This window comes from Lithobates pipiens, unplaced genomic scaffold (assembly GCF_037356315.1).
Source record: "Lithobates pipiens isolate NorthernLeopardFrog02 unplaced genomic scaffold, aLitPip1_a1.2 Scaffold_8, whole genome shotgun sequence".
NCBI lineage: Eukaryota > Metazoa > Chordata > Amphibia > Anura > Ranidae > Lithobates > Lithobates pipiens.
In genome coordinates, this window is record NW_027507903.1 from 615,906,438 (window position 1) to 615,927,581 (window position 21,144).

Genomic DNA, 21,144 nt, shown 5'->3' on the forward strand with positions numbered 1-21,144 from the left:
AGTTATATGGTGATCACTGGTGAAAGGGTTAACTAGGGGGCAATCAGGGGGCTTTATGCGGTAGTATATGGGGGTCCCTAGCGCTATAAAAAGCTGCGGCGAACCTAAATACCTACCTGCCTAACTAGCGTCACCTGTGACACTAATACGGCGATCAGAAAAATGATCGCTTATTAGGCTGGGTTCACACTGGAGCGATGCGGAAACGCCGCGAATCCGCGGCGGGTTCCCGCATCGCATGCCTCCCGGCGGCAGTTCACACTGCCCTATGCGAACTGCTGGGAGTGTCAGTGAAATGTTACTGACACCCCCAGATCAGTTCGCATATCGCAGTGCGATCTGCAAACTCGGATCGCATGGTGTGAACACCCATGCGATCCGATTCTGCTGCGGGCCAAAAAAAGGGTCCCGTGCGAATTTGCGGCGGGTGCGGCGGGTGTGGCGGGTGCGGCGAATGGCTGAACTCGAATCGCACAGAGATCGGATGTGATTTGCACTGCAGTGCGGTGCGAATCACATTCGTTCTCATAAACCGCTGCAATGTGAACCCAGCCTTAGTGACACTGGCGACGGGGGGTGATCACGGGGTTAAACCTTTATTGGGGGGGTTAGGGGGGTACATTAGAACTAAAGGGGGCTAACCCTAACTGCCCTAACAGTTATTACAGTCACAAATGACACCAATGCAAAAAAAAAAAAAAAAAAAAAAAAAATGACATTGGTGTCACTGTGACTGGGGGGCAGGGGTAATTGGGGGGGTGATCGGGGGGTAAAGGGGGGGTGTGAGTGTGCCTGGCATGTTCTACTGTGTGTGGGATGTGTTGGTGCAACTCACTGATCCGCTCTCCTCCGTGTCGGAACGAAAAATACCGACACGGAGGAGAGAATACATCACTTCCTCTCCTGTGTTTACATTACAGGAGAGGAAGTGATGTCACCGGGGATTTCCATTCGTCGGGAGCGATCGCGAGGGGGTGGCCATGAATGAATGGCCGTCCCCTCGTCCGGGATCGCTCCCGAACGAAAACCGACCGCCGCAGGCACCGGGCGGGGGCCCGATCGGGCCCCCGACCCGCGGGAGGCAAAGGACGTACATATATGTGCTTATGCCTGCCCGTGCCATTCTGATGACGTACATCGGCGTGAGGCGGTCGGCAAGTGGTTAAAGAAAGAGGCCACTACATAGTACCTTAAACTCAGCTAGCTCCACGTTACTGCACTTTTTTGGATATACCTGTGATCACATATTTTATCCTGCCTTTTTAAATCATCATTGATGTTAATGTTCTACCTTTTACAATAAACCCGAAGTTTATGGTTTTACATGTGGCAGCCTTTTTCTTTTATGACTGGTGGCATCCAGGATTTTGTCTGGTGACAAGGTGGAACGAAACCTGACCTCATATGCTGTTTCCTGGGAGTGACCACGTTCCCAGTTCCATGCCTGTTTGACTCTCTGCCGCTGGCATTCTAACACATGAATATGCTTTGATCAAAACCATTCCATTGTAGCTCTGGCTGTATGTTTAGGGTCATTATCCTGCTGGAAGGTGAACCTCCGCCTCAGTCTCAAGACTTTTGCAGACTTGAACATGTTTTCTTCTAAGATTGCCCTGTATTTGGCTCCATCCATCTTCCCATCAACTCTGACCAGCTTCCCTGCTGAAGAAAAGCATCCCCACAACATGATGCTGCCACCACCATGTTTCCCAGTGGGGATGGTGTGTTCAAGGGTGATGTGCAGTGTTAGTTTTCCACCACACATAGTGTTTTTCTTTTAGACCAAATGTTCAATTTTGGTCTCTTCTGACCAGAGCACCTTCTTCCACGTTTGCTGCATTCCCCACATGGCTTCTCGCAAACTGCAAATGGGACTAATTATGGCTTTCTTTCAATAATGGCTTTCTTCTTGCCACTCTTCCATAATGAACATATTTGTGGAGTGCATAACTAATAGTTGTCCTGTGGACAGATTCTCCCACCTGAGCTGTGGATCTCTGCAGCTCCTCCAGAGTTACCATGGGCCTCTTGGCTTCTTCTCCTTGCCCAGCCTATCAGTTTGGTGGACGGCCATGTCTTAGTAGGTTTACAGTTGTGCCATACTCTTTCCATTTTCGGATGATGGATTGAACAGTGCTCTATGAGATGTTCAATGCTTGGAATATTTTTTCATAACCTAACCCTGCTTTAAACTTCTCCACAACTTCATCCCTGACCTGTCTGGTGTGTTCCTTGGCCTTTATGATGCTGTTTGTTCACTAACGCCAGCTAAATTCCAATGGAGCATACACACGGTCGCATTTTCCCATGAAAAGCTCTCATCTGTCTTTTGCTGGCCGAAATTCTGATCGTGTGTATGCGGCATAAGGGTCTCTAACAAACCTCTGAGGGCATCACAGAACAGTTGTATTTATACTGAGATTAAATTACACACAGGTGGACTCTATTTACTAATTAGGTGACTTCTGAAGGCAATTGGTTCCACTAGATTTTAGTTAGAGGTAGCAGAGTAAAGGGGGCTGAATAGAAATGCACGCCGCACTTTTCATATATTTATTTGTAAAAAAAAATTGAAAACCATTTATCATTTTCCTTCTACTTCACAAATATGTGCCACTTTGTGTTGGTCTATCACATAAAGGCTTGGTTCACATTGCAGCGATGCGGGAACGCCGAGAATCCGCGGCGTTTTCCCGCATCGCATGCCTCCCGCCGGCAGTTCACACTGCCCTATGCGAACTGCTGGGAGTGTCAGTGAAATGTTAATGACACCCCCAGATCAGTTCGCATATCGCAGTGCGATCTGCAAACTCGGACAGGAATCGGATCGCATGATGTGAACACCCATGCGATCCGATTCTGCTGCGGACCAAAAAAAGGGTCCCGTGCGAGTTTGCGGCGGGTGCGATGCGAATTCAGCCATACTATCTGTATGGCTGAACTCGCATCGCACAGAGATCGGATGTGATTTGCACTGCAGTGCGGTGCGAATCACATCCGGTTCTCGCTGCCGCAGCAGTGTTAACCCAGCCAAAGTCCCAATAAAATACACTTAAGTTTTTGGCTGTAACATGACAAAATGTGAAAGATTTCAAGTGGTATGAATACTTTTTCAAGGCACTGTACAGTACCTGAGCTCCATTAAGAACTATTTGCATGTAAAGAGACCACATTGCATTGTGACCTGTTCCTAAAAAACAACACCCCTTTATGAGAAAATATAGTTAATAGGATTATTAATGTCAGATGAATATAGGAAAATGGGTCCAACTCAAGAAAAGAAATAGCTCCCATGATGCAAGAGGGGTTATCATAAGGCTAAGGCTTTTGCATACGTTTCAATATCAATAACATGGTGTAGGGTAAGAGAGATGAACACTTCGCTGGTAAGTGCTAGATTTTCTAGATTGACTTTAAAGGAAAAGTATCAAATGGTTACAATGAGTGATTTCAATAGCTTTTCAATTTAACACAATAACTCTCTAATTGGACTAAAATAATAGAAAGGATGAACAACAAGGCCTGCCCTGTGTGTTACCCATAAATAGATGCAATCCCTTTTTGAAGCTTTCTGTAGCTAAAATTTAAGGATGCAGTTCCTTCAAGGTTATTCTTTTCCTGCTATCACTAATGCTGCATTCACACCTGAGCGTTTTCATTTTCAGGCAGAAGTCACGTGTTTTTACCGTGATCTTGCCACGATTTTTACAGCATTTTTTGACGTGATTTTGTACAGGTCAAATGGTCACCAATGTAAAAAGCGGAAAAATGCCTGTAATCTGCCTAAAAAAATGCTCATGTGCTTTTTTGAGCTTCAGGCATTTTGCTTCAGGTGACAAAATGCTCAGATGTGAAGAGTTGCCATTGAAATGAATGGGATTTTGCTTGTTGGGTTGATATTTCAGATGAGTGGTGTGCAAAAAGGACAGGACTTTCAACTTATAAACTGATGTAGTTAACTTCTCATCAGTCTCCCCGTAGAGAAATTGCTCCGTAATCATAAGTAATACTCAAAATTAGACATCTCGTGATTTTATTGAGCCCTCTATGGCCCGTACCTGGCTATCTGGATTTTTGGAAGCTTAGTCTTCTAAACATTAACGGCTCCCGTGGTCTGGAAGATGACAGTGCACATATGTTTGCCTCCCCTCTTTGCCTGCTGCCTCTGCTGGGGAAGTTACGTCTCTGCCAACTGACCACCATCCTCACAGGAGCAAGTAGAATTTTGGATGTTTCAGAAGAGTGGTGTGCCAAAAGGTCAGAACCTGCAACTTATGCCGCGTACACACGACAGGACTTAAGTCCGGCAGAGTTCTGACGGAGTTCTGACAGAGTTCTGACGGACTTTCCGAATGAACGGACTTGGCCACACACAATCACACCAAATTCCGACGGATTCAAACGTGATGACGTATGACTGGACTAGAATAAGGAAGTTTTCTCAGCCAGTAACCAATAGCTGCCCTAGCGTCGGTTTTAGTCCGTCAGACTAGCACACACACGAGCGGATTTCTGGGTCCGGCAGAGTTCTGGTGGAAAAATTTGAAGCATGTTCCATTTCTAAAGTCTGTCAGACTTTTGCGAATCAAAAGTCCGTTGCAGCCCACACACGATCGAATAGTCTGCCGGAATCATTCCGTCAGACTTTTGATGTTGAAAAGTCCGGTCGTGTGTACGGGGCATAATACTGCTAACCCTGACCTGGATATCTGGAATTTTGGCAGTTTTACCTTTCTAAACATCAATGCCTTCCAGTTGGGCTAGAAGATGATCCTAGATGTTTGCTTCCTCTTTTTTTGCCTGCTACCTCTGCTGGAGAAGCCCTGTCTTTGCAAAATGACCACCAGCTTCCGAGGGGCAGGCAGCAGAGGCAACCACCTTGGATACTTTAGAAGGGTAAGGTGCAAATAAGTCAAGACCTGCATCTCAAACTGCTGGCTCTGACCTGGATATCTGGCTCTTTGGAAGCTAAGTCTTTAAAACATCAGTGGCGAAGATGACACTAGATGTATACATGTCTTTTTTTCTTTACTGGCTGCCTCTGCTGGGGGAGCTCAGTCATTACCAAATGACTGCCAACCTCTGAGGGGAAGGCAGATGAAACCACCTTTGATGCTTCAGAAGAGTGGTGTGCAAAAAAAAGTCAGGACCTGCAACTTTTGCTGCTGCTGACCCTGACCTGGGTATCTTGAATTTTGGAAACTTACTGTAGCCTTCTAAACATCAATGGTTGCTAGATGAGCTGGAAGCAGACAGTAGTCATACTCTTGCCTCCTTTTTTTGCCTGCCACCTCTGCTGGGGAAACTCAGTCTTCGCCCATTAACCATCAGCGTCTAAGGGGCAGGTAGAAAAGGCAACCCCCTTGGATGCTTCAGAAGGTCAGGACCTGCAACTTATGCTGCTGACCCTGACTTGTGTATATGAATTTATAGAAGCTTAGCCTTCTGAACACCAATGGCTGCTAGCTGGGCTGGAAGAAGACACTAGACATATTCTTGCCTCTTCTTTTGCCTGCTGCCTCTGCTGGGGATGGTGCAGCCTTTACCCATCAACTGCCAGCCTCTGAAGGGCATGCTTTAGAAGAAAGATGTGCCAAAAGGTCAGGTCCTGCAACTTATGCTGTTGGCCCTGACCTGTTCCTGAAATGGTTATCTGGATTTTTGGAAGCTCAGCTTTGTAAAACTCGATGGCCACCAGCTGGGCCGCAAGATGACCCCAGACGTATGCTTTCCTCTATTTGCTGCCTGCTGCCTCTGTTGGGGAAGGTCAGTGTCTGCCAATCAGACTCTGGCTTGGCCCCTGGTTCTACACACAGGAAACTACAAACTGTGGTGAATTTATGCATCTACATAAAGTCTATATAATAGAGGTGGCAGCTGAGAAAGACCTATGTAGAGAAATCTATAAAATAATGTCTGTAGATACTTTTTTTTAAATGGTTGTGAGGAAGGGAACACTTTTTGGTGTGGATGACAATCAATATTTTATTGGTACTGTCTCAATCGAAACATCATCATGTAAAGATTTCCACAGCCTATTTTCAAAATACCGTGTTGTCTTTTTCAGGAAATCGTTCTCTTCTCCACCTGGAAGCTGAGTCAGTATCTTCAATTGGTGAGACCATTTTCCAATATAACTATCCTTCTCTCTTCCCTCTTCAATCACACATACAGTAGACTGGCTATGTTGTAAACACAAGCTATATCACTGCCTTCTCTTACCTGCCTGCCATCTTTAACCTAGAATGAGAGTGTTGTCCTCAACTGTTAGAAGCCCTGGGCACCAAAATACTCAATCTTAACTGTTGTGCATTGGACAATAGACAAACTGGTGCACATTGCTTTTTCCTTAGTGGCCAACCATGGTGGCCATGATCAGATACCAGCAGCTGGAGGACACCCAGAGCTGAAGTTTAGGTTACGGACAAGTTTTATTTTTTTTTAGAAAAAAATACGAGTAGAAAGTTATTTTAAACTTTGCATATCTTTCCTGAGAGGAAGGCTCTTTTCCTGCCAGATAGCATTTTTTTGCTAATTGTAGAGCAACACATGCGCAGCTCTGTGTACAACCTCAGCATGCTGCCGGTGTGGGGATAAAGTTATTCCTGTATGTCGGGATAAAGTTATTCCTGAACACACGTGTGTGAGTTACATCACTGGGAGGGCTAGCTCTGTAACTTGACGGTGGGGAGCATAAGGTACTTATTAAAGGGAAACTGTAATTTCACCCATTAAGGGCAAAGTGAGCGTCTGCTGACAGCCCACCAAGCAAGTTATACTCACCCATTCACCATTCTTTGACCCTACTTGTCAGGATCTTTGCTTTGTTGCTTTAGGTAGGGGTAAGCCTAGCCCACCTCTATGTGACAGTGTTTGTGCCTGAGCAGCCAAACAGCAGGCCTGAATGCTGTTACATGCATAGGGACCTAGACATAATCTACCTGGGTAAGCTCCAATGCCGTACAATACTGGAGCTTACCCACGGTGGACTTCTGCAGTAGGGGAGCACGGGTGAATACAGTGGTGTGAAAAAGTGTTTGCCCCCTTCCTCATTTCCTGTTCCTTTGCATGTTTGTCACACTTAAGTGTTTCGGAACATCAAACCAATTTAAACAATAGTCAAGGACAACACAAGTAAACACAAAATGCAATTTGTAAATGAAGGTGTTTATTATTAAAGGTGAAAAAAAATCCAAACCATCATGGCCCTGTGTGAAAAAGTGATTGCCCCCTAAACCTAATAACTGGTTGGGCCACCCTTAGCAGCAACAACTGCAACCAAGCGTTTGCGATAACGTGCAATGAGGCTTTTACAGCGTCCTGGAGGAATTTTGGCCCACTCATCTTTGCAGAATTGTCCTAATTCAGTTACATTAGAGGGTTTTCGAGCATGAACGGCCTTTTTAAGGTCATACCACAACATCTCAATAGGATTCAGGTCAGGACTTTGGCTAGGCCACTCCAAAGTCTTCATTTTGTTTTTCTTCAGCCATTCGGTGGTGGACTTGCTGGTGTGTTTAGGATCATTGTCCTGCTGCAGAACCCAAGTTCGTTTCAGCTTGAGTACACGAACAGATGGTCGGACATTCTCCTTCAGGATCTCTTGGTAGACAGCAGAATTCATAGTTCCTTTTATCACGGCAAGTCTTCCAGGTCCTGAAGCAGCAAAACAGCCCCAGACCATCACACTACCACCACCATATTTTACTGTTGGTATAATGTTCTTTTTATGAAATGCAGTGTTCCTTCTACGCCAGATATACTTGGACACACACCTTCCAAAGAGTTCCACTTTTGTCTCATCGGTCCACAGAATGTTGTCCCAAAAGTCTTGGGGATCATCAAGATGTGTTGTGGAGAAATTGAGACGAGCTTTGATGTTCTTTTTGCTCAGCAGTGGTTTTCTCCTTGGAACTCTGCCATGCAGGCCATTTTTGCCCAGTCTTTTCCTGATGGTGGAGGCATGAACGCTGACCTTAACTGAGGCAAGTGAGGCCTGCAGTTCCTTGGACGTTGTTGTGGGGTCTTTTGTGACCTCTTGGATGAGTCGTCGCTGCGCTCTTGGGGTAATTTTGGGCGGCCGGCCACTCCTGGGAAGGTTCACCACTGTTCCATGTCTTCGCCATTTGTGGATAATGGCTCTCACTGTGGTTCGCTGGATTCCCAAAGCTTTGGAAATGACTTTATAACCCTTTCCAGACTGATAGATCTCAATTACTTTCTTTCTCAATTGTTCCTGAATTTCTTTGGGTCTCGGCATGATGTGTAGCTTTTAAGGATCTTCTGGTGGACCTTACTGTGTCAAGCAGCTCCTATTTAAGTGATGCCTTGATTGTGAACAGGTGTGGCAATAATCAGGCCTGGGTGTGGCTAGAGAAATTGAACTCAGGTGTGGACAACCACAGTTATAGTATGTTTTAACAAGGGGGGCAATCACTTTTTCACACAGGGCCATGATGGTTTGGATTTTTTTTCACCTTTAATAATAAACACCTTCATTTACAAATTGCATTTTGTGTTTACTTGTGTTGTCCTTGACTATTGTTTAAATTGGTTTGATGTTCCGAAACACTTAAGTGTGACAAACATGCAAAGGAACAGGAAATGAGGAAGGGGGCAAACACTTTTTCACACCACTGTATACTTTGGGGGGGGGCGGGAAGGGGCTCTCAGCAGACACTGTCATTCAGTCCTGAATGGGCAAGGTGACAAGGTCTCTTTAAAACTTTTAGAGAAGGAGAGAGTTTATTCTGGCATTTATCAGCTAGCTTATGCTTGCTAGTAGTCTGAATGGAAGACAAGACTGGGCAGGGGCACCAAGGCCTGCTAAAATCCTGGCTCATAGAAAGCCTTGCATTTTTCTCTAGGAACGCAAGGTATTTTCCAATTGGACTAGGTGGAGATTTTGCCATTCCTGTCCCAGCTCTCCACTTCATCCAGTCAGGGAAAGCCTTTCATTCAACCTTTCTTTATAAGCATGGTTCTTGGAGAATATTTCCAGGTCGTTCTTGGTGGTCTTTGTGCAGATTATCATTTAGGACTCTGTTTTTGAACTCACTTCATCACAAAATTTCACACCAGGCTCTCTACCCTATTTTGATTCAGACTCTGAGGACCGTACTGACATCTCCTGGAAGACATCACTGCAGGAAGGGCGGTCACTGGAGGTCCAAGGCCGCAGTATAAGGGTTAAGCATTCTGGAATATACTCCATATATAGCCAGGTGAAAGCCTCACCTGTCCTACACTAATTATCTCTATCTTGGGATACCCCAAGCTCACTCCAAAATTTTCTCTTGCTTCCATCTCAGGTCTTCTACAGAGACAAAACGTTTACTATGGGTCACGTAGTGCTACGTAGGTCAAATGACGGTTCTGGAGAGAGTGAAATCCTTCTAAGATGTGTTCAGAGTATGCCAAGCAATGATGAGTTGGCTTATAACACTTGCTACACTTCTGGTAAGGCCACCTCTGCTTTTATTTATTGGCAATACCTAACATAAAGAGTCAGAAGCAGACACAAAAAAGGTTCCTACTTCTTTATCTTCTGTATGCCCTGGAGGCCTCTGAGTACTTAAAGCTGAAGTCTAGGTATGGCAGTTTTTGCCTAGTTACATTGGTCCAGCTTGGGCCAATGTTAGTATGAATGTGCCATACCTGTGAGATCCCCATAGACATTGCAACTAAAGTGATCCCCACTAGCTTCTAGGTGCTGTGCCAAGCAGCTGCTCTGCTACATAGTCATCTCAAGAGGGGCCTTGCTCAACATGTGCACAATTCAGGGAACACTTTAAAAGGTGGGGTGGTGATGTCACAATCTACAAACATATATAGCAGGGTGGACTGTTGGATAGCAGTAAATTACACTAGAGAAGGCATCATCCACAAATAGAATACATCACCATATTTCAAAAAGCTCAGACTCTAATTATGCTTTTCAGTGAACTCTACAATAGCCACTAGATACTGTATAAAAAGTTTAAAATGTTATTACAACTTTGGTTAAAAACATTCTACGCAGTATTTTTTAAAACTGTAGAATTGTTGTACATTAAATGTATATCTTGAGAACCGCTTCCTTGGGACTCTTCTGTTCTCGTATGTACATCAGAAAGATTGTTAAAAGCAACATAACTTGCCACTTGTCCTCCAATCTGAGGCACTATGCGGGGGAAGCAAGTATGTCAGACCCGAGATATCAAAATCCCAAATCACGGGTATAAATAGGGTAATGGAGACTCCTACAGATCACAATGGACACCTGCCGGTCCATAAAAAGCTCAGCCGGTCACCTACACGCTCTTCCCAAATACTCTTCCACGGTATATTGGTTTGGGAAGAGCATGTAGGCAATGGACTGAGCTTTTTATGGACCAGCCGGTGTCCATTGTGATCTGTAGGAGTCTCTATTTCCCTATTTAGAACCTTAAGTTGGAATTTGAATATCTTTGGTCTACGTAGTGTCTCAGAAGGCTCCCCCACAGGCCAGGTAGACTTATCTGATGCTCCGTCTAGTTTCTACTGGTTGTTTCCTCTCTGGCATAGATACTGGAGGACAAGTGGCACGTTATATTGCTTTTAACAATATTTCTGATGTACATATGAAACTGGAAAAGTCCTGAGGAAGTGCAGTCTCCCGCGAAATGCGTAGACTGTGGTTCTCAAGATATACACTTATTGTACAACAATTATACTTTTATTAAAAATACCGTATGGGATGTTTTTAATCAAAAAGTTGTAATACAATTTTCCTGGTGCCTCCATGGCAGCATACCTGTGACAAGCTCCGCCTTGGCTCCTCCCTCAGGACTAGTGAATATTATAAAAGAAAAGGTTAGTACAGCCCCCGCATTCTCCTTTTTTTCCTCATACCTCATGGCAGTGAATCCTGGTCGGCGTCCTTACCTTCTGCATTCGGCAGCGTCCGTCCGGGTTCAAGCCTCTCCCGGACGCAGTTCCTTCTCTTGGGCAGCTAAATGCGCTTATAAGGTTGGAAGTCCCTTCTGTAGGATCTTTTGGGACAAGCAGTTTGTCTCTTAAGTAAGAGCTTTACCTGCAGTATGGGCATTCAGGCTCCAGTCTATGGCAGCAGAGGTAGCAGCTTTGCTCTGTCCCTGAGGTTTGTTTTTTCCCTCCAGTCTCATCTGTCCTTCCTGTTTGTCACTCCCAGACTCACTAGGGGCCGCGCGCGGCGAGTCTGTGTCATTTTATAATAGTCTAGCGTTCCCGCCGTCGTCTGCGCATGCGCCAGCGGGTTGTATGTTTCGACGGTCAGTTTTGACGTTCGGTGCGTGTGCGGTAGCGTCGGAAGCTTCGGCGGCCATCTGTTTTGAGGGCAAATGGTTCTTTTTGCCCTCAGAGTGTCAGAGGAGGAGCTTTAGCACGACATCACTTCCCCTCCTCCTATTTATTTCCCCAGCAGCACAAGTGAAATGCCTGTGGTCAACAAGAGAATTACACTTTAGAGTTCCAGGCTATTCCCACCCCTGTTAAGGTAAGGCATGTTTTAAATGCATTTGTTTTTGTACATGTGATCATCCGAATATATTGGTATAGCTCTGATGGAATGTCTCTTTTTCACTTAAAAAGAATTAATTTATTAATATATTAAATTATTTAAATCGGAGCCTCCAAAAAAAAAAAAAAATATATATATAAAAAATGGATTTAAAAAAAAAAAAAAAAAAACACAAAACACAACACACAGTAACGGGGGGTGGGAATCGTCACTTTTGTAGGCAAATTCCCTTCTTTTCCGTGAATCAGCGCACGACGGGTTGACGCCTTTTCCTCTGACTCTTTCCTAGCCGTTACCTCTGCTAAGCCGCCTAAACATGAGCCTTTCGCCGCCCGCTCAAGATCCTACTCTACTTCCAAGGTAAGGACCTACGCCCAGGTAAGTTTAAAAAAAAAAAAAAAAAAAAAGAGTGCACTAAGGACGATACTTTTGTATTTCAGTCCTGTACGCCAGAAGACGTCTAAGAAGACCTCAAGGCGATATGGAGATGACGATGATGATTCCTGTCACAGCAGAGACAGGTCACCCAGACATGGGCATTACAGAAGCGGCAGGAAAGCTTCAGCTAAGAGGCGCCGTCATTCGCGCTCCCCGAGACCTAGACCTACCAGATGTCAGGCCTGCGGAGGCTCCCCACTTCCGGACAAACTAATTTGTCGAGATTGCCTTAGAGACTATGCAGCAGACAGAGAGTCTGAGAGCCTACAGGTGGCAGATCTCCTTAAAAAGGCAGTAAAAGACTCCCTTACGGAATTGGTCGCTATAAGGCCGACACAACAACCGGCATCTCCTCCTCAGGAGCTGATGGCTGAGGCCTCCATTCCTGGTCCATCCACCAGTGGAAGTGGTCGTCTGTTCCCTCCCTCCTCCTCTAAGCATAAGGACGAAATGGCCATTTCAGAGGATTCCTCAGATGACACAGATGCCTCTGGCTTTGCCTTTGCCATGGTCCAGCCCTATGTGCAGGCCGTTAAACAAGCAATCGGTTGGGAGGATTCCAACGTGGAGGTCAGGAAGTCCAAATCATACTTCCCCTTCCTTAAGCGCCAGATCTCCTTCTTCCCTCTTATGGAGGAAATCAGGGAGGTGATCGAGGAAGAATGGGGGAGGACAGACAAAAGACTTTCCACCAATCGATTGGGAAAATTATACCCTCTCTCCGAGGCAGATTCCAAAATGCTGGACGGCCCGCCGGTGGTAGATGCCGCAGTGGTAAGGCTGGCCAAGAACGTCACTTTACCCCTAGATGATTCAACCTCCTTCAAGGACCCTCTGGATAGAAGGATGGACCTTGACCTTAAGAAGGCCTATCAGATGGCAGGATATGCCTGTAAACCTGCAATAGCTCTGACATCAGTGTCCAACGCACTACGCGTCTGGACAGATAATATAGAGTCGGCAATCCAACAGGATATCCCTAAAGAAGAGATAATAAGGGCATTGGATGAGCTGAAGCTCTCAGCCGACTTCATTGGAGAAGCCGCCATCGATTCCATTCGTTGCTCCGCAAGGGCAATGCTTCACACAGTAATGGCCAAAAGGGCACTGTGGCTAAAACCATGGGCAGCGGACGTTGCCTCGAAGCAAAATTGGTGCAAGATACCTTTTGACGGTAAAGCCTTGTTCGGGGAAAAACTCGACAAAGCCATCTCTCGGGTCACCGGCGGAAAGTCAGGCCTACTTCCTCAAGACAGGCGATCTAGACGTTTCAGATCCTCTGCACCAAGGTTCCAATATTCCAAAAATAGGGACTACCGACAATCAAGACAAGGGAAAGGCTTCAGGCACAACTGGAAGAGCACACAGTCTACGTTTCTCAAGTCCAGGAGGCAGAGGCCGGTACCTACCCCACAGGAGCCATCAAAATCTTTTTGACGCCAGGCCAGCCCAAGTGATCCCTGTGGGGGCCAGGTTGAAACAGTTCTCAAAGATTTGGGAACAAAAATGCAGGGATCCCTGGGTAGTTGCAACAGTCAAACACGGTCATTCCTGGTCCTTCCTAAACCAACCCCCCAAGGACTATTTTTCTCCGACAAGGGTGTCAAGATCTCCTCAAAAGGCGGAAGCTCTGAAGCGATTTCTTCTTTCCCTACAGGAACAACGGGCAGTAGTTCCAGTGCCTCCATCCGAGAGATTTTCAGGTTTCTATTCCACCCTGTTTCTAGTCCCCAAAAGAAACGGAGGGTGGAGACCTGTGATAGACCTAAAGAGGCTAAATCGCTACATTTTTCTGGAAAAGTTCAAGATGGAGTCTCTTCAGACGATCATTCGCGTAGTCCAACCAGGGGATTGGATGTTGTCAATAGACCTGCAAGACGCCTACTTACACATACCTATACTCCCTACGTTCCAGAAATACCTGAGATTTGCGGTGGGGCAAGTACATCTCCAATTTCGGAGCCTTCCGTTTGGCCTCTGCACGTCACCCTGAGTCTTTACAAAAACCCTGATTGCCATCATAGCACCTCTGAGAGAATTGGGGCTCCGGGTGTATCACTATCTGGACGACCTTCTACTCCTGGCGAAGAACCCAACCCAGTTATTAGAACACAGGGATATCCTGTTAACAACACTAGTGGATTTCGGTTGGAAGATAAACTACGAGAAAAGTCTTCTCTCTCCGACCCAAGAGATGGTCTATCTGGGAGCCCTGTTCAATACAATGAAAGGATCAGTGTCTCTCCCACCTCAGAAGGTATCTTCCATTATCCAACAGATGAAGAAGGTGAGCTCGAGATCCCACCTGACAGCCTCAAATTGTTTGAGCCTGATAGGTCGGATGTCATCATGCATCCCTATGGTCCCCTGGGCCCACTGGCATTTGAGACATTTTCAGCTGGAGTTCTTAAGAATGTGGAACAAACGATATCTATCCCAACCCATACACCTGACAACCCGGATGCTCAGGAGTCTACATTGGTGGATGAAGAGACAGTCGCTTCTGAAGTCTCGCCCGCTAGGGCATGTCGACTGGATCATAATTACTACCGATGCCAGCGCAGCTGGTTGGGGAGCACATTCCAACAAGACCTCAGTACAAGGGAGATGGTCCTTCAATGCAGCAGGCGTGGTGTCCAATGTCCTGGAGCTCAGAGCGGCCTATCTTGCACTGCTAGCCCTGGAGTTCGAGATTTCGGGCAAACCAGTTCTCCTCAGGATGGACAACAGGGCCGCGGTATCTTATGTGCACCGTCAAGGAGGAACGCGCAGCAGATCCCTCCTGAACGAGGTGGAGCCCATATTCCTCTGGGCCGAAAGGAATCTGAAGGACCTGAGGGCAGTCTATCTGCCCGGCCATCTCAACTCAAGGGCAGACAGCCTTTCCCGCAGGTTCGCAGACACCAACGAGTGGTCCTTACACCCGGAAATCTTCAACTGGATAATGATCCAGTGGGGGCCCCTCGAGCTAGATCTCTTTGCGACAGCATCCAACACCAAACTTCCAAGGTTTATCTCGAGATTTCCGCACCCCCAGGCGGAGGCAACAGATGCCCTATCAGCCCCGTGGGCATGCGATCGGGCCTACGCTTTTCCCCCACGGCCCCTCATACCGAGGTTCCTGTCAAGACTCGTGAGGGAGACATCGACGGTGATAGCGGTTCTGCCATACTGGCCAAGAAGGCCTTGGTTCCCTACGGCAATGGATCTGAGCACCAGTCCTCCAGTCAAAGTTCCAATAGTACCCCTCCTCCTGTCGCAAGGATGTCACACCCACCCAGATCCCCGCAGGCTGGACCTTCACATCTGGCAACTGAAAGGGAAAGGTTCCAATCCCTAGGGTGCTCCGACAAGGTGATCGCAACCCTGCTCAAGGCAAGAAAACCATCCACAAACAACATATATGATAAAGTATGGAACAACTTCAAGACCTTCATGCTTGATAGAAACTGTGATCCAGGTTCCCCTTCGTCATCTCAAATTCTTGAGTTCCTGCAGGCAGGCCTGGACCTGGGTCTTGCATTGAGTACTTTGAAGGTACAGGTGTCAGCGATCTCAGCAGCAACCAGTAGAAGATGGGCGGAGGACCCATTGTTAATCCAATTTTTTAAGGCCGTCAGGAAGATCAGACCACCGTCTAAACAATCTTTTCCCACTTGGGACCTTACGGTCATCCTGGAGTCCTTAGCCAATCCACCCTTTGCCCCTTCGGACTCAATATCACTCTGGAACCTAACTTTAAAATTAGCCTTTCTGATAGCCATAACCTCCGGCAGGCGGGTGTCAGAGCTCCAAGCTTTGGGAGCAGATCAGGATCATATTATTTTTTACCCAGATAGAGTGGAACTTAGAACAATACGAGGGTTCATTCCCAAGGTCGCTTCATCCTTGAGCATGTCAGAACCCTGGGCACTCCCAACATTTTCTGAACAGGACTCTGTCACTCTTCATGAATTAGACATCGCCTCCACTCTGAAATGCTATCTCCAAGCCACAGCTCCATTCCGGGCTTCCATCAGACTGTTCATAATTCCCTGGGGAAAACGTAAAGGAAAGGAGGCATCAGCCAGAACGATCGCTTCATGGATCGTCAAACTCATCCACAAGGTGTACAGGACAAAGGGACTAGAGACCCCTTCAGCGGTCAGGGCGCACTCCACAAGAGCGGTCTCTGCCTCTTGGGCGGCAAGAGCGAATGTGTCGATCGAAACTATTTGTCGGGCAGCAACCTGGTCATCCCAACACACATTCCTGAAACATTACAGGGTGGACCCAGGAGCTCTCTCCTCAGTGGAGTTTGGCAGACAGGCAATCACTTCGGCCTTAGCCTCTTCTAAATAATAAATTCTTTAATAAACCTCTAAGCATTATCCCACCCGTCTCAGCTAGTTATTTGTCACAGGTATGCTGCCATGGAGGCACCAGGAAAACAGAAAATTGTTCCATACTTACCGTAATTTTCTTTTCCTGGTGCCTATCCATGGCAGCATACAATCCCACCCTCGGTATTCTATATTAACGAGAATGCGGGGGCTGTACTAACCTTTTCTTTTATAATATTCACTAGTCCTGAGGGAGGAGCCAAGGCGGAGCTTGTCACAGGTATGCTGCCATGGATAGGCACCAGGAAAAGAAAATTACGGTAAGTATGGAACAATTTTCTGTTATTTGGTTGCTCCAGAGTAATGTTATGCATCTCTATGTTCATAACCCTTCTCTCTCATTGGCTGAGAGGTATTTTGTGCATTTTTCATTTCTACGTTTCATGTGATATTGCTTTTGCTATGTTATATCCTGAGTGGGGACCTTCTTTTTTGGGCCCTATTGCCACATCTGGTATTGCTATGCAGGGATAATCTGATATTTCTATTCTGTTCCGTGTTGTTTTGAGCTACGTCTCGTTGTTGTGCCTTGCTGGGCAAATTACCCTTTCAAAAAGAAAAGTTGTAATAAAAATATTAAACTCTTTATATCTAGTGGTTATTGTAGAGTTCACTATTGATAGCATAATTAAAGTCCCAGATGTTTGCAATAAGGTGATCAGGGCTGTCATTAATATTGATTGGACCCTGGGCCAGGGCTCGACAAAACCCGGGTGCCAGGTCGCATTTGCGACTAGATTTAGCGACCTGGCGCCTGGGGCAGCACAGCTGGGGGTATCCTGTCTCCGTGGACCCCCCCATCGTGATTGCGTCGGGCCGCGCCGCCGGCGGCCGGTAATTGAGCCCCCGGCTTTGAGGCCTTCTGCGATCTTATGGTTCCTTCTGGAATCTGGCGCCCTCTTGTGGTGGCCGTTGGAATGACAACCAACAATGCTAATGGAGCTTCCCCTGCCTGCCAGCCTATCTCCTTCCCTTTACTTAGAACTCCTAAACATGATATATATTTTTTATTCTAACACCCTAGAGAATAAAATGGTGGTCGTTGCAATACTGTCTGTCACACCGTATTTGCTTAGCGGACTTACAAGCACACTTTTTTGGGGAAAAATAATTTATTTAATAAAAAAAAATAAGACAACAGTAAAGTTAGCCCAATTTTTTTTTATATTGTGAAAGATAATGTTACGCCGAGTAAATCGATACCCAACATGTCATGCTTCAAAATTGCACCCGCTCATGGAATGGCGACAAACTTTTACCCTTTAAAATCTCCATATGACGTTTCAAAAATTCTACAGGTTGAACATTTTAAGCTACAGAGGAGGTCTGGGGCTAGCAGTATTGCTCTCACTCTTCCGATCACAGCGATACCTCACATGTGTGGTTTCAACACTGCTTTCATATGCGTTCGCTTCTGCACACAAGCTTGGCGGGACAGGGCGCATTTAAAAAAAATTTTTTTTCTTATTTTAACTTTTATTTTTATTTTTTTCACTGTTCTTTTAAAAAAAAAGTGTGTCACTTTTATTCCTATTACAAGGAATGTAAAAATCCCTTGTAATAGAAAAAAGCATGACAGGTCCTCTTATATATGAGATCTGGGGTCAGAGAGACCTCACATCTCATATTTACACTAAAATGCAAAATAAAATAAATAAAATGTCCCTCTAAGCCCTTGTACACACGGTCGGAGAATCCGTCGGAATGTGTCCTATCGGACCGCGTTGTCGGATAATCCGACTGTGTGTGGTCTGCATCGGACTGTTTCCGTCGGACCAAATTTTCCAACTTGCTGGAAATATTTTCAGACAAAATGGTCCGATAGGACATACTCCCATCATGTGTAGAGAATTCCGATCGGACAAAGTGCCACGCATGCTCAGATCAAATTCCTACATCAAAGATATTGGCTACTAGTCTGAACGTAATCCCATCGTAACGAAATTACGTCATCACGTTCTGAAAGATCGGATTTTTTGACAACTTTGTCCGACCGTGTGTATGCAACAGTTTCGGACAAGATCCGACGGACAAAATCCGACGGATTTGGTTGTCGGAATCTCCGACCGTGTGTACAAGGGCTTAAAGCTATGGGCAATGACTTGGAGACAGGTGGGGGGCTATCTTCCCCTCACTCATCTCCATGTCAGGCCAGGGACAGGTCCAGATTGCCGTCATGGACCTGGCTCCTAACTTTTTTAGCTAGATTCCAAGCAAATTTGTCAACCCCTGCCCTAGGCAATTATTTTCTTGGGGCCCACCCCCCCGAATCCACTTATCAATTATTTGCGGGCAGTGTGGACTGAAGGGGCAGCTGCTTTGGGCCCCACAACGACTGGGCCCAGAGCAGCTTCCCCTTTTGCCCTGCATTAAAGAAAGCCCTGATGGCTTTGTCACTCAGCATCATTTGCATTCATTGAGAAAATGCAAAGGGTTTTTTGAATGGCACCTACACCAAACAACCTCTTGTGATTACTAAGCAGTAGGGCAGCTACTCCAGACCCGGAACCTAGCAGCAATCATTATAGTAGCGGTGCTTACCAAAGTGATTTTCAATTTCCATAGGGAGCCCACAGGTCTGGCACGAACATACTTACATTGGTCCTAGCTGGAACCAAGTCCCCTAAACCTAACCCATAAATATCACCCTGCCTCTCATCTTAAAGCCTCACTTCCGGTTTCATTTCACTTGAAGGTGAAGAAGAGGGAAGATGACATCACAATCTCCCCCCTCAGCCAATCAGAGGGAGCCTTCTATTAGTTCATAAAACACAAAGCTTCCAGTAAATGGCTGAGCAGTGCCCAGCCCGACTCACTTTGGTTTTGGTAGCAGGATGGAAAGATCCCATAAATCTGCCGAACACAATGGGCACATGTATTAGTAATGGAAATAGCTCATCTGGGCCAGCTTGGCCCAAACCAACTATTTAAAGAAAATTAAACCTCGATGTAGACTTTAATCCCTAGATAAAACCCAAAGTCTAATACTAAACCTCAGCTTGCTCTGGTAATTACCCAATTGATTTATGTTGCTCCCGGAATTGCTCTTTTTAACATCTCATTTATATTTTATTTAGGAATCTTTCGACTACGCAAAGGAAACTCCATCACTCTTCAAATACCACGCAGAAATGCCTCTCTTGATATTCACCGACAAGCCACTTTCTTTGGTTTCATCAAGTTATAAGAACCACCAGCAGAAACATTTTCCGTGTCACTGCCAACTGAATGAAAGTAATAGAGGGAAGAAAATTAAACTAGAAATGAGTCATTATTTTGACCTCAAAATGGCAAATAAATGAAAGACTTTATGAGTCTGTCCTCCTTCTTCTACAGGGCACTGTTCCTTTGTCCACCCTAGAGGACATTGGTGAGAAGATCGGCCATAAACTGCATAAGAATTTGTCCAAAAAGCAACATACGTTTACAAATAGTTGTATCCACCATATTGTCATTGCTCTGTCTGTTGGGCCTTACTCTAATCAACGACATGAAGTAAAAAACTCTACTTTTTATCATGGTATTGGATACTAAGAAACCCCTCTGTTTGCTACAACCAGTTCTATTTTGCCAGTGCCAAAAGTTCTGTTACATAAACCAAAACTATGTTCAATAATAAGCCATCTGTTGTTTTAAAATGAACAACTAGCTGTTTATTGTAGACAAAAGAGTTGGTCCTAAAACTAAGGTCTGGAGCACATGGGATGGGCTCCTGTGTTAAGGGCGTTTGGGCCAGCCAATTGGTAAAGTTGGACCAGCTTTAATGCTGTGTGAAACATCATATACACTATATTACCAAAAGTATTGTGACACCTGCCTTTACATGCACACGAACTGTAATGGCATCCCAGTCTTAGTCTGTAGGGTTCAATATTGAGTTGGCCCACCCTTTGCAGCTATAACAGCTTCAACTCTTCTGGGAAAGCTGTCCACAAGGTTTAGGAGTGTGTCTATGGGAATGTTTGACCATTCTTCCAGAAGCCCATTTGTGAGGTCAGGCACTGATGTGCACGAGAAGGCCTGGCTTGCAGTTTCCACTCTAATTCATTCCAAAGGTGTTTTTCCATGTTGAGACCAGCCTCTGTGCAGGCCAGTCAAGTTTCCACACCCCAAACTCAAGCATTGATTGTAGATTGTTTGCCAAAAACTTCTGAGAAGCTGCAGGTTCTGGTTGAGTTTTGGTGCAAACGTGTACCGCCAGCAACAAAAAGCGTAAATATCAATAATGTGTCTCCCTATGTGGAAGCTGGCCCAAAGCTGATATGGCGGAACCCTCCCCATCTATGGTAAATGTGCTTGCCATAATCATGTACATAGCCTAAATTTAGGTTTTATGCAATTATATTTTCTGTTCTTAAATAAATATGACTAATATGAGAAATAAAAATGGATGTACTTTTGTATTCCTTTCCTCACCTTTTTTATCTAATAAATAATCTGGTCTATTGATATTTCACTTACACGTGGACTCTGGTGGCCTTCCTGCTATACTCCGGATATGTCAAAGTGAATGGTACCCATTTATCACAAATGCATCACAGTCCTGGTCCAGCCCACCATTTATTGATGCCTGATCTACCCCTTTATTCCTCCGCCTTGACTGTATCTGACGTGCCCACACCCTTCATTGGATTTTAGTTCTTTCAATCACAGAGGCTCAGCATCGCATGTGGGCATTACCGAGGGCAGTCGCAGCACCAGCATAAGGCAGCTTAGGCAGATGTCTTAGGGTGCCAGGATGGGAAGGGGGGGGGGGGTAAAATCCAAATCCCTCATCACTTGCTGGGGATTTGAGATTTTTTGTCA

General features: G+C 45.7%; 1 protein-coding gene across 1 annotated transcript in view; it reads left to right on the forward strand.

Moving 5' to 3' along the window:
- Nucleotides 1-20,710, forward strand: part of LOC143962356 (uncharacterized) — a 127,186-nt gene extending 106,476 nt beyond the window's left edge. The window contains exons 10-13 of the mRNA XM_077471650.1: nt 6,068-6,115; nt 9,106-9,224; nt 9,312-9,459; nt 19,416-20,710. Of these exons, the coding sequence (XP_077327776.1) occupies nt 6,068-6,115; nt 9,106-9,224; nt 9,312-9,459; nt 19,416-19,525 (425 nt within the window). The 3' untranslated portion in view covers nt 19,526-20,710. The remainder of the gene's footprint in view (nt 1-6,067; nt 6,116-9,105; nt 9,225-9,311; nt 9,460-19,415) is intronic.
- The last annotated feature ends 434 nt before the right edge of the window (nt 20,711-21,144 follow it).